Source organism: Centruroides vittatus, unplaced genomic scaffold, assembly GCF_030686945.1.
Source record: "Centruroides vittatus isolate TY-2023 unplaced genomic scaffold, ASM3068694v2 contig_564, whole genome shotgun sequence".
In the NCBI taxonomy this organism is placed as follows: domain Eukaryota; kingdom Metazoa; phylum Arthropoda; class Arachnida; order Scorpiones; family Buthidae; genus Centruroides; species Centruroides vittatus.
In genome coordinates this window covers 887310-901277 of record NW_027122335.1, presented here as the reverse complement: position 1 = coordinate 901277, position 13968 = coordinate 887310, and the positions used below count along the sequence as shown (strand labels likewise).

The window sequence follows — 13968 nt, the reverse complement described above, 5'->3', positions numbered from 1 at the left end:
CTTGCGGACGTAGGTTCTGACGTCTATGAGGTAACACTGGTCCAGAGGAGAACTGCCGCACTTCCAAAAACAAAGGAAGGAGGGTCCACCCTTTGACCTTGCGACTCGGGAGTTTTATAGGAGTTTCCTCTTTGAATTTCACCCTTTTGATTGGTTCTATTCTTCCTCTCCCTTACCCTGATTGGTCATTTCTTTTGTTTCTATGCGAAACTGGAGACCGATCTGGGTCGGGAGAGTTCCGAGAGGTGTTGACGGAGCCTTTGAAGTTCGTGCTCGTATATTCCGTCGTTATGGCCCTCTCTTTGACGTTTTTGACCTCACGCGGTCCGCCAGATGCCTCGGTGGCCATTTACCCCCCTCTGTTTCCCGTTTCCGACACTCGTACACGAGCACCTGGACAAAGCTCCCTCTCTCTTCGTTGACATCCCCTCGGTCGTTCATTATCGTGTCGCGTTTGTTTTAGGATAAGTTTGGGAGAGTTTCTCTCGTGTCTGGTTTACATCACCAACATGTGTTCCTGACACGATTTGACTCTCGAAACTTTCCGACTTCGGAACTTTATAATTATTCACCATTTTTACGCGTTTTTGTGATCCCTACACTTCTAGAAATGTCAAAAAAAAAATAACAGAAGTGATTGATTTAATTTTATTTAATCCTTTAAATACTTTATTCAAGACAAGACTTATATTTTATAACTTCTACTCTAATTCTATTAAGTAAGAGATTTTAACTTTTATTCTATAAGTGGTTAGTGGGCTAGGCTAGACAATTTTATTGTGAAAATTAGTGAGAAACTCAGACTACCTAGTTAAATATTTAATTAAATTAATGAGTATCAGTATCTTAGATATACGATGATATGAATGTATGTGATTCAAGATTGTGATAATAACAACTAACTACTAGACTACTACTCATTACTTACTTACTACTTTACTAACACTAATAATTAAAATACTTATAAATAATTACAGACTGATATGTAGAGCCTATATAAGAAAACTGGCAAGACTTATAGCCACTTAGCCACTGATTAACCGTCTTTACATTATTATAATATATTAATATAAATTAATTAGTAGTATTACTTTCACTATTATTTAACTTAAAGATTACATTATAATTATAATCCAACTAAACATTTAAAGTTAATTATCTCTATCTCAAGTGTTAAATCGAACCAAAGTTAAGTTTACTACCTAAATGTGTAAGAAGTTTTACTGATATATAGTGACCAGTCTAAATAATAAAAGCTTCTTAAGTATTTTAAAAAAAATGTTTTATTTCTTTTAAAAAAAACCATGAATTGCTGGGTAGATAGATAGACAGATAACGATTTATTGCACCAAAAATACATCCGCGCTGGATCCAGCTGGAATGATGTTGGTCCAGCAAAAATCCTGCTGGATTGAAAACACTGCTGGATTGCAATCCCTACTCCTGACATTCCTCAATTGGCCTCTCCAGCGATTTTGATCCTCTGCTGGAGACGGAGATCTGAATCGTACCTTGTTTGTATCATTTCCTACGTCAGGATTGTGATTATATCGGTTCCGAATTTGATCAGGTCGATCGAATCGGTGACTAGGGGAGTTCGAACAATATTCGCCTTGCTGGAAGGGCGGATTATTAGCATAGCCTCCTCGATTGTTTCGTCGATTTCTAGAGCAGTTTTGCGGTGTGTTTCGGATTAAATCGTCCATTCAGGCCTTTAGCTCCTCCATTGCTGATGTTAGTTGAGCTATATTGTCCTGTGAGGGGTAATTGGTTGATCGCTCGTGTTCCCTGATAGTGCACATGAATCCCTGAGGATGGGCAGTGAGACTTTCAATCGTCTCTTCACTAATTGCGGCTTTGAGCGCATCATCGAATGTTTCTGCCTCGCGGCTCATGACACGTTGCCGGATCCTGATATCTATCCCATTTAGAAATTGCGCCTTTAAGCGTTTGTCTAGCTCCTTTCTCTGAACCTGCTGGATGATAGCAGTTTCCGTGGCATCCGTGCTGGGTTCCAGCGTGATCTCAATTTCCATGGCGAGTGCCTGCAGCCGGGCAGCATATGTTTGTACATCCTCATCCCTCCTTTGCATGCACGTATAAAATTTATTTAGACGAAAGGAAAAAGGTTCATGTTCAAAATGCACTATCATTATTCGTTTAAATTCGTCGAAATCATCTACCTCTTTGATCCGACGGTCTTTCCTAACAAATTCCCGCGCTATTCCGGTAAGCTTGAGTTTCGCTACGGCCAGCATTTAGGCCTTTTACCAGGTGGCTACTCTTGTTACATCCGCCAATGAATCGAAAAAGTCCGTAACTCTTGTGCCTCCTGTTTCTCTGGTGAATATGGGCAGTAAAGGAATTATTCCACCCAAAACTCGTAGGGTAAGAGGGTTTGGTGGCAGGATTTGGACCTGGATGTGGGTTCGCCGGTCCTATTGCTGGTTGGGGACCGTCCACCATTATATCTACTTCCTACTCAAATCTAGGTTGAATGCTAAATCTATTGGTTCTCTGTATCTACTAATTCGGATTATGGAGATCCTATTTCGACTAGACTTGGTCCCCTTACTCGAATATGGCCTTTTTTGTCTTATCAATCCTTCAAGAAGTTCGAACCCCACTCCTGAAAAACCAATTTGTGGGTTTACCGGGAGGTCGGACGGAGTCGGACCTCCTTTTTCTCGGCCATCAGGTCGGTAAAACCTGCCCACGGTCAAGGATGGCTGTCCGGTCTGGAACTAATTGCTTGTCAGGTCGAGTGGAGGAGGAGAGTGGGCTTGTTGATAAGACAGAGGCGATATTCGAATAAATGACACCAGTTAAAATAACAAACAGAATTTATTACTAGACAATAAAGAACAGTTACACATGCTAACATCGATAGAAATATTACGTACTAATATAGGAGTTTACGAACCCAAGAGAGAGTTTACAGAGTATTGGTCGTCATACCTCAGCAAAGGATCGTCAGGGAAATGGATGGAGTCCGTTTTGAATCCAATAATCGACGGCGGAGATGTGTCGGTGGGCCTTGCAGGGTTTGCGCTTGGATGGAGGCAGGAACGAGGAACAACCTTTCTGTCCTTGCCTCCTCCTTTTTATTTCGTCCCCTTGTTAATTTTCTCGTCAATTAGCGAATTTTGTCTTTAGTTCTGTCCTGACTCAGTTTCCAGTTTTGAGAGGGGAGGAAATACAGTCATTCCCCTAAGAAGTGTCGACTTTTGGTTTGGAATCCGGTTGTTGATGTTGAAATTTGTACAAGGAACGGGAAGAAAATAATAAAGACTAATAGAATTTAAATCTATGTTTTGTTTGTCGATTCGGATTTTCACACAACTCTCAAAAGCTGGAACATATACAAATTAAAACTACACACTATGCATAGTCTTCCAGCAAATAATATACAGTAAGAGTCTGCTTAATGCTGATTCAATATAATGCGGTCTGCTCGAAGCCTTAAAAAAGCCCAGAATTTATGCTGATTTAAGTTATTGCGGCATTTCATTGATTCGTATATAATACGATTATTTACGAACACGAACCAATCAGCAAAAGGTGGCAAAAAAGTGTACTTTCTTTAAATCTATATTTGTTTAGTGCAATTTTGGAAAATATATAGTGGATGCCATAGGCAATATCAGCTTTGCTTGGCAAGAATTAACTGATAAATGCATGAACGAAGTGTGGAAGAAGTTATGGCTGAAGGTATCCAAGAATTCTCAACAAGACTATTGCTCTATCGTTTAGGTTGACCAAACTCAACCTAATCGATACAGCAGGACTATGAGATGTAAACGAGCAGGATATTGAGGAATTACTGCAGGTTTCTGGTGAAAGTCTTACCTACGACAACCTTTAAGGAATTCATGTAGCACTGGAAATAGAGAAATTCTGAAAACGAAGAACCCAAAAAATTTCTCTACGGATTTCCTTAAGTTTGGTAACAATAACTGAAATTGTTGATCAAATTGTAGCGAATGATCCAGATTTTGAAAGGAGTGCAAAAACAAAACAAGGCATTTTGGATGCGATCTTCTGTTACTGACATTTGCTTAAGAAAAGAAAAAAAAAGCGACAAATGTAACTACATGACTTTATCGCAAAATATGAATTTCAGAAGAGCCAGAACCTTCATCACAAAAAATGTACTTTACATTTCTGTGTGCATATGTTTGTGTGTTATTTAATATATATTATAATATTATTTAATATAAAAATAACTTAAAATTAAAGTAAAATCTGTTTGTTTTTGGTCATGTCTTTTCCTTTCTCCATTTACTCTATGTTAAAATGACCTCGTTTAATGCTGTTTTGTTTAGCGCTTTGTCATTTAGGAATGTATCTCCCACGTTAAGTGGGGTCTTACTGTATATTGGAATTAAATAAAAATGAAACTTTTTTGGCCTTTTTTGTGGCCTGCATCAAGTGTCAATTGTTAGAGAAAGTTAGAGATTCTAAATTTAGATCATTTTTTATAAAATATTTTTTTTTCACCATCAGGTTGTTTTGAATGTTTAACATGTATGTGATGCATTTTACATATACTTTACAATTATTATTATACAATAACAAATCAAACATAAAATTATTATATGACAAGAAGATAATTGCACATACGAAAATAACTTGTATCTACACTATGTTCTAGCTCTAATATTTTTATTTGCTTCCCTTTAGAGCAGGGGTCACCAAACTATGGTCTGCAAGGTCAATCCATCTGGTCCACCATAGCACTGTGCCACAAAGTGAAAAGCTTATTGTGTCCCTGAAGTTTCATAAAAATTAGACCATTGTGTCCAGCAGCATTTCTGCATGAAATTCCAGAAGATTGCAATTGCCATATCTGCCATCTGGCAATTGTATTAAATTGTATTTGTGGTATGGAACTGCAGATGCATATCAGAGCTGCCATCAAAACTGTTGACACAAGCATGCTGCAGCAAGTGTGGGATAAACTGGACTATTGTGTAGATATCTGTAGAATGCACATTTCTAACACATAAAAAAGCTGAGAATAAAAACAAAATAAAAAAAATAAATTGCAATTCTAGTCCAATGTGTGGTGATTTTTTTAAAACTGATTCAATCATTTTGAATAGTGTTGTATATTCACAATACAAGAAATACTGCTGATTTATATTTTTATAAATACTTGTGTATGAATACAAATTACTGATAGTTGAATATTTACTTTTAGGATCTAAAGTTTTTAGATGAAACTGATCTTTCTTCAGAAGAGCAGAAGACTATTGAAGATATTCTTAATCCTGCTAATAGTGCTTCTGGAGTAGAGGTATTTATTATTATTTTTTATATTTGTGTAAACAATAATTAAAGGAAAAATTTTCAAGAACTTGTTTGAAGGATCAAAAAAATGTAGACATTAGTGTTGTATTTTAGAGAAATAGAGCACTATAATGCTGTTTATTATACAGTGTATATTGAAATATTTCAAAATACACCGAATAAACATTAAGGGAAAAGGTTGATTATTAGTTGAGGAACAACAATTGTTGTTGATTTAAAATGGAAAATTAAAATAATCCAAAGTTAGGCCAAGGTTTCTTCAAAAACAATTCTTTAAAATACAGTATTTTTTAGAGTGAAGTTAATTTTGCTTATGTGTTTTATTGAAGAGTAATTACAGATTAACTTAGAGAAACAAATGTAAAAAGAGATTTGTGTTGCTTTTTATCATATTGGCAGTTAAGACAATAATCTAGTATTTTCAGTTTAGAAATACAATTTTTGAAATTTTCTGTTTCATAAAATATAACTCATTTTTGATTTATGAATTATATTTAAAATTCTTTGTTTTTTTTTCAATGATCAGATAGTTTCGAATAAATTCAGTGAAAATACTTATTTTCTTGTCTTTGCACTTTCATACATTCACATTGCATTATTTTTGTGATGCAATGAAACAATTCACTCAGTTGGTTCACTGGTGTCTAAAAGCTGGGAGTAACAGTGGTAATTGTAATGGCCAAATTTTCTCTGCAGTTCCTTTAGACCAGCGGTTCCCAACCAGTGGTCTGCAAGAGCTAAAATATGGTCCATGAAAGATTTAAAAGTTTTATTCATTTTAAATTATTATTCTCACACGGATACAAACTGAATTTAATTTTTACTAAAAATGTTATGTTTTCTATTATAATAGTACTGTTAAAGCATGTTACTCTTGAGTTTAATGATTACTTATGTTAAAAGTTTTGATTAAAGTTTAATTTTCTCAAACCTTGTGGTCCCTGCTAACAACAATGAAATCAAAGTGGTCCCTGGTCAAAAAGAGGTTGGAAACTCTGCTTTAGACTGTGTTCAAAGATTGCGATTTTGCGTCTTTGCAATAAAGTTTAATTCATGGCTTAATGCATAGAAAGCTTTTATTAATCCATAGTTTCTTGTTGAAGACTACTACAAGAAGCTGTGGATTAATGAAAGTTTTCTATTCAGTTTGAAAATTGTGTAAGAAGAAAGGAATAGTTGGCATTTACTAAGACAAATCTGGAATTCCAACTTTTATGAGAAAAGAATCGTTCAAGGAAAAAAGTGCAAACTTGGAAATCTACAAACACCAAACTACTTGCAGAAGATTATTCAAACAAGATCCTGGTGAAAGCTTGTTATAATATGCAAAAAATCTTTACCGGTCATTCTAAAAACTTTTACACCTTCTAATATAGTAGTTCCATATCAGTTTAGAAGAGTTAAGTTCATAAAGATGGATGGCTGTTTGGGACAGTGTTAGAAAAATCATATGCACCTAAAATCATGATGGAAAAGAAATTCCATTATATTCTATCTAAAGCTAACAGTAACAGTTTAGCAAAAGTTTTAAAAGCACTTGCCTCCATCTCTTCAGATAACAATGACTTTCTTACTGTCTTAGACTGCAAGTCTATTCCTATTCATCAAAAGTGGTGATAGCTTAGCTCTCACAAGACTGTGTATATGCAAAATGTTCAGTATATCTACTTATCATTTCAAAATAGATAGTCACCGATTTCATTGATCATGTTCTTAACAATTCATAAACTGTTTGGAAAACAAATGTAGAGGTATCCCAATGGGATTTCCAGCCTCCAGTGACATTGCTGAACTGATTCTTAAATGGATGAAGATCCCTGTATAAAAGCTTGTTCCAAATATATCAAATTCATTCTACATTATGTAGATGACAAGGATTGTTAGTGATTTGGAGAGACCAGCAAAATTGGATCAAACTTATTAACAAAAATGTAGTAAGCATATCAGTCTCTTTATTCAGTAGTAGCTTTGTTCAAATTAATTTCTTCAATATAAATGTAATAATTGCCTTTGTATTAAAGTCTATCATAAACATAGTACCACAAATTCATTCATACACTGAGATTCCCATGATACCATCTCTCATAAACTGGCCACATTTAGATCATTTGTGTCAAAGACATTCATCCTGTCCTTTAAATTTAAATGCACAAAAGAGCTTTAGTGTGTCAAATTAATCACTAAATATCATGGCTTTCCAATAATGTAATTAATAACATTACAAAAACCTACTGTAAAGAATTTCACACAAAAAATACCATAGACAAGCATAAGAAAAGTAACAAAGTCTTCACCGTGGTCACAGGCAAGTCTACTACTGATCAAGTGACATCTTAAACCAAATCTTTAGATTATAAATTAGCTATAAAAGGTTACCAACAGTAATAACCATTTTCGGCTGCATTAAAACCAGGTATCTATGCTGTCATTTTGAAAAAAAAACATAATGAACAGTTCTTGTAGATAGGATCTACTATGAGAGCTATTTTAAAAAAATAGCTGAATGCAAATGCACTATCATGTATGACCCTAACAGTTTTCAAACTGCACTTACAAATTGGATTCATGAAAAAGATAGCAGTTTTCCAGGACATCTAATTATCTGAAAGTGTAACAACAGATCTATAATTAGAATTTTGGAACAAATTTATATTTGTCATTTCTAAACACCTGTCCATTATTAACTAGGATGCCATTTTATTAAACCTTTCTTTGCTTTCTATACTTAATACAATAAATACCTCTAAAATCATTAAGAATGTAGTAAAAGGCTTATATTAAATTTATTTTATTCAAACTTATATGAATTTATGATTAATAGACACTTTGCAATTAATTTTCTAACACCATACAAATATTTATTTTCTATTAAATATTGGGTTGGCCAAGAAGTTTGTGCAGATTTTACTGATAGTGTTAGATGCTCTGAAAAGCAATTATTAGTAGTATAAACCTTGAAAACACCTGATTGTTTGACAGGTGACATTTCACCAACACTTATAAAAAAAATAAAGCTTGACGATTAGTTTTATTTTGTGTTTGTCAGTATTCAAAAGATGGATGAACAAAACATGCATTATTGACACAATATGATTTTTGACAAGACTGTGTCTTGTTTATAAAATTGCGGTGCCATCCTGTGTTACCAGCTTACAGGTATGATGAAGTACATGTCGGAAGTTGCAATTTGGCACAGAGTACTAGGTGCCAAATCATGTGCACATAAAAAAAATCAGATTTATAGGTACTTGGGACCAAGAACCAAGTCAAAATAAAATACAAAATGGCAACACACTTTCTACAAACAGGCACTGGTGCGAGATTTGTGCATGCATTACTTGTTGGAAATGCAAATGTTACAAAATCGAATTTTGACAAACGTGTGTGTTGGGAAGTTTGAAATGGAATTTTGACAAACAAATCTTTGAAGAAACCCATTTATCTGTTCTGTGTTATTCTCGACACGTCTCTGGTCTTGACCAGTTGACCCGAGATATCTCGTTTCAGCATCGGAATGTTTTTCAAAGTAGATGGTGCTAGTCATTATAATTTTATATTAAAACTAATTGATATATATATATCTATATCTAATATATTAAAACTAATCCGATATATCCATTTGTTCGGTATATATGAAACTAATCCGATATATCCGTTTGTCCGATATATATATATATATATATATCGGACAAACGGATATATCAAAATTATTTTTTAAAATTTTGCACAAACTATATATATATATATATATATATATAGTTTGTGCAAAATTTTAAAAAATAATTTTGGACGGTATGATAGCCATGATTTTTTCAAAAATGGGCTTCGTTAGGTATTGACAAAAATTCAACCTGGAGTAACACACAGCGGAGAGAAATTTTCGACATTGGATAGGTTAATTTCACCGAAAATCATACTGGACAACGCCGTTTCCAAGACCAGCGAAATTTGAACAATTATGCTCAAAACCGGTGATATCAAAGAAGATTGGAGAATGAGATGACTTTGCCGTTTTACCTGTTTATTTTAAAAAAGGCAAAAATGTGGTGCAAACCTGCAAAAAAAAAATGAGGTGTACAGTAAGGATGTCATGAAAGGATGTGTGTACTAGAAGTGGTTTGCAAGATTTTGTTCTGGACATTTTTCCATTTAAGATGCACCACAATCAGGTTGGCCAGTTGAGTTAGCAATCAAATAAAAGAATTGGTTGATAGTAATTCATGCCATATAAAGCGGGAAATTGCAGATATTCTTCAAATATCAAAATCGTGTGTGTTAACTTGGATACATCAGTAAGCTTGATGTTTGGGTTCCACAAAGCCAATCACATCACTTGCATTTTCATCTTCAATTCTCTTAAAAAATGTGAGGGAAGTGAATGGTGATGAGGTGATGAAAAATGGATTGTTTATGTCAACATCAACCACAAAACATTGTGGGAAAGTGCAATGAACTGGCACAAATTACTTCAAAAACTAAACTTTGTCCAAACAAAGTCATACTCTTGATTTGGTGGTATTGGAAGGGTGTTTCGTTTTGTGAACTGCTTCCAAAGACAGAATGATCAATTCCAATGTATACTGTGACCAGCTGGACAAATCAAACACAGCAATTTAGGAGAAATGTCCAGAAGTAGTGAGTTGCAAGAGCGTTGTCTTCTGCCACATAACACCCAGCCATGTGTTGTTGCAAACCCAGTAAAAATTGTTGGAGCTTGGCTGGAATGTCGTACCTCATCCTCCATATTTTCTCAACCTTGTCCTTTCTTATACCACTTGTTTTGACCCCTCTTCAAAATTCTTTAAATGAACAGTGCTTTGTTTCTAATGATGGCATAAAACAGTACTAGGAGCAGATTTTCACCAAAAAAAAAAAACCAGAAGTTTTTAAACAAGGTATTGTGAAATTTCCCAAAACATAGCAAAAGGTACTTAATGAAAATGGTGAATATATTGTTGAATAAAATTTTTATTTCTATTTAAAAAAATTCTTCTATTTTCATCTAAAACGCATGGACTTATTGGCCAACTTATTGGCTTACTTAAAAAAATTTGTTAAATTATGTGATAATTGATAGAAATTAAAACTCTGCTTTTTAGTAAAAAAGATTAACGACAGTTCAGAAACATTGAAAAATATTGATAAATACATGAAAGATAATATGAACACAAACATGATACAGTGTGCTTCCATTATCTTTTTTGTGTTAAGGCAGTACAGTAGAGCGTCTTTTATCTGAAAGCCAGTTAACTGAGCTTTCCAGTCAGACTGTGTCATGCTGAATCGAACATTTTTGATACTAGATTAACTTCTAAAGTATAAATTTTTTTGTTTTTGTATTTTTTAATATATTTATTTTGTTTGTACAAAATAAAGAAATAATTTTTAACGATACAATAGCCTCGATTATTATTATAAAAATTTTCATTAGGCTTAAAATCAACAAAAATTCAACACGAAGCAACACGCAACGAAGAAAAATTTCAACATTGAATAGGTTAATATATTTTTTCGTACATAATCGGTTATCTGAAAAAATCAGTTATTCGAACAACCCCAGTCCTCAATTAAACGATGCTCTACTGTACTTATTTTCAATTACTTTTTAAAATTTATATTATATTTAATTACAAGTAATTAATTAGATACTAGTTATTCAAATCTGTAAATATGTTCTTAGTTGGAATTTCTTTATTGTTAAATGTTTGATCTGACAATGAGATGTGAAAATCTCAAAAAATGTTTAATCCAAATAAATAGGTTTACTTTTGAACTGTTTAGCAATACTTATATTTGTTGATATTTAAACTATACAAAATTGTGTAAGGATTTAAAATGTAAAATATATAAATAATTTTTTTTAATGGAAACATAAAGCGATAAAGAAGTTGCATAACTCTGTTCAGATATTTAAAGTGTTTTCACTTTTATAACCATTTGAAAAGGGGTTTTTTTGGTGAATAAAATGAAATGTTATGTTCCTTTGAATGTTACCATGATTGATGTCTGGAGAGACTCAGAAAATTGGGTAAACTTGCTTGCAGATTTTACCTTTACTGAAGAGGGATTGGCAAAAATTCTGATCTGAAATGCATTTAAATAAAATATCTGAGAATAAAATTATATTCTGAGTAATTCTTGAACTTGGGTGAATGTTTGATTCAAAGGGCATAACATTTCATTTTATTCTCCAAGAAACTCCCTTTTATATGGTTATAAAAGTGAATGATTATATCTGGCAAATATTGCTAGCTTTAGCTTATTATTATTATTATTATTATTATCATCAGTTATGGTGTAGGGTTATATTTAGTGTTATGCTGCTTTTTTGTTTTGTATCTAAATTAAAGTTATAAATGGAAACTTTAATGCCCTTTTAAGGAAGTATAGTGTATTCAGGTACTGTACATTATTTAGGATATGTATACCTTCTTCCTTCATTCAACTCTGTTCTAAATAGAAGTTGAATAAACTTCTTTTAAAAAACTGCTTTATAAAAATTGTGTGTTGTTCAATATACTGCTTTGAGATCCACTAAATCACAAAACGAATGAACCAGCATTTAAAGAACTTTGAGAAGCAGATGTTTTTGTCCATGTTTAAAAGGACATCCTTAGTCTGATGTTCTAAAATTCAAACTGCATGTTTTTGGAAAGGATCATAAACTTTGCTTAGTTGTTGGTGATTAGAGGATAGTTGATAGATGCTGATTGGTGAAATGTTTGCATTTAGCAATTTGAGTGGAATGTACTGTACTTCTGTTGAATTTATACATATTTTCCATGGGTTTGGGATTGCACTATCCTCTTTATAGTTGTTGGTTTTTGACCTTTGCACTGCCCTGTAGATCTCCATTAACTCCTGATAACTGATATGTGATTTATCCTCAGTTCTATGTATGATTTTGGCTCAATTGAAATGGACCTTCACATATTCCAGAGGACTCTGACGTGAAGGTCCATTTCAACATGCATTGGATTGATATAAGAAACTCCACTATACACTGAGTGGCCAAAAAATTAGAGAGACCCTCTAATAACGAGTTGGTTCACCTTTAGCTCTGATCACAGTCGATATTCTTCTTGGCATGGAGTCAGCAAGTTGCTGATACCATTGCTGAAGAATGTTGTCCCATGCTGACATAATAGGAACTCTAAGTTCAGTCAGATTGAATGGTGGCGTTTCCAAGCTTTGAAGTGATCTTTCGACTTTGTCCCGCAAATGCTCCATAGGATTGAGGTCAGGGGACTGAGCTGGCCATGGTAGCAGGTTAAACTCTGATTGATGCTCCTCAAACCAATTTGAGATAGATCGAGCATGGTGGCAAGGTGCATTGTCCTGCTAAAAGTGACCATTTCATCAGGGAACATTACAGCCATAAACAAGTGTATGTGATTGGCAACAATGTTGAAGTAAGCTGTGATATTCAGAGATGTGTCCACAAATATCAAGGGACCCAGTGTACTCCAGGAAAACATTCCCCACACCATAATTTCGTTGCCACCAGCCTGAAGAGTTGTCATTTGACAGGAGGGGTCCATGAATTTGTGCTGTTTGCACCATATTCTGATTCTGCCATGTGCATGATGGAGCAGGAAACAAGATTTGTCAGACCAGGCTACTTTTTCCAGTCCTCAAGTGGCCAATTTCGTTGTTCCTGGGCCCACAATAGGCACCTTTTCCTATTTTTCTGTGATACCAAAAGCACTCTTGATGGTCTCCTGCTGCTAAAGCCCATCCTTTGCAAAGTCTGTCTTGTACAGTACATTGGGACATGCTTTGTGATGCACCTGCATTGAATTCAGCTGTAATTTGTTGTGTTGTTGCCCTTCTGTTGCTGCAGACTATGCATGCTAATCGCCTTTCATCTCTCTTATTCATTTGCCTTTTTCGACCAGAATTGTCCTTATCACTTGAAGTTTTTTTCTCTCAACTGCCACTCTCTAAACACACGAGATACTGTTGGGCAAGAAAACCCTAAAAGTTGTCATTTCAGAGATGCTGGCACCAGCTCTTCTTGCGCTGATGATCATCCCTCATTCAAAGTCACTTAAATCTTTCGTTTTACCCATTTTGACATTAATTTTCGTGATAACTATGTCATCTGAAGCTGAGCATTCCTTATATAAACAACTCTGCATTGTCACATCACTCTGTAATTGTCGGACTGGTTTACTTTCAAATAAGGGGTGTCTCTAATTTTTTGGCTACTCAGTGTATATGGAATACTGTGGAATGACAAAGATCCCATTGATCCATCACGCATTCCAGGTGTATACAAAATACCACTCAAGGACAGTAGGATTGATCAAGATCTTACTACATAGGTGCTACCAGTCAGTCATTACCATCAAGAATTAAAGAACACAAGACAGCATTCGGACACACAAGTCCCTTCTATCGCATTAGAGGCTTACATGATGTCTGAACTGGAATTTGCCATTTCAGTAGACTGGGATCAGGCTAAAATAATCCAAAAAGTGCAAAGTAAAAATATAATAAGATACCCCAAAGTGTGGCAAATATCTTTGAGAGGCAAACAGTAAATTATAAAGATGCCAATGCAATATCCAGTGCATGGAGGGCTCTAATAGATGTGAACTAAAATTTTAAAGTACTGAAGTGAAAAATATTGTATATTTCATGCATGTTATC

The 13968-nt window shown here is 34.3% G+C and overlaps 1 protein-coding gene across 1 annotated transcript in view; it reads left to right on the top strand.

Annotated features, from left to right (window-relative positions):
• The window catches only part of Usp10 (ubiquitin specific protease 10), a 102165-nt gene that overhangs the window by 26581 nt on the left and 61616 nt on the right, over nucleotides 1-13968 (top strand). Inside the window, exon 2 of the mRNA XM_067274795.1 lies at nucleotides 5204-5299. Coding sequence (XP_067130896.1) covers nucleotides 5204-5299 — 96 coding nt within the window. The remainder of the gene's footprint in view (nucleotides 1-5203; nucleotides 5300-13968) is intronic.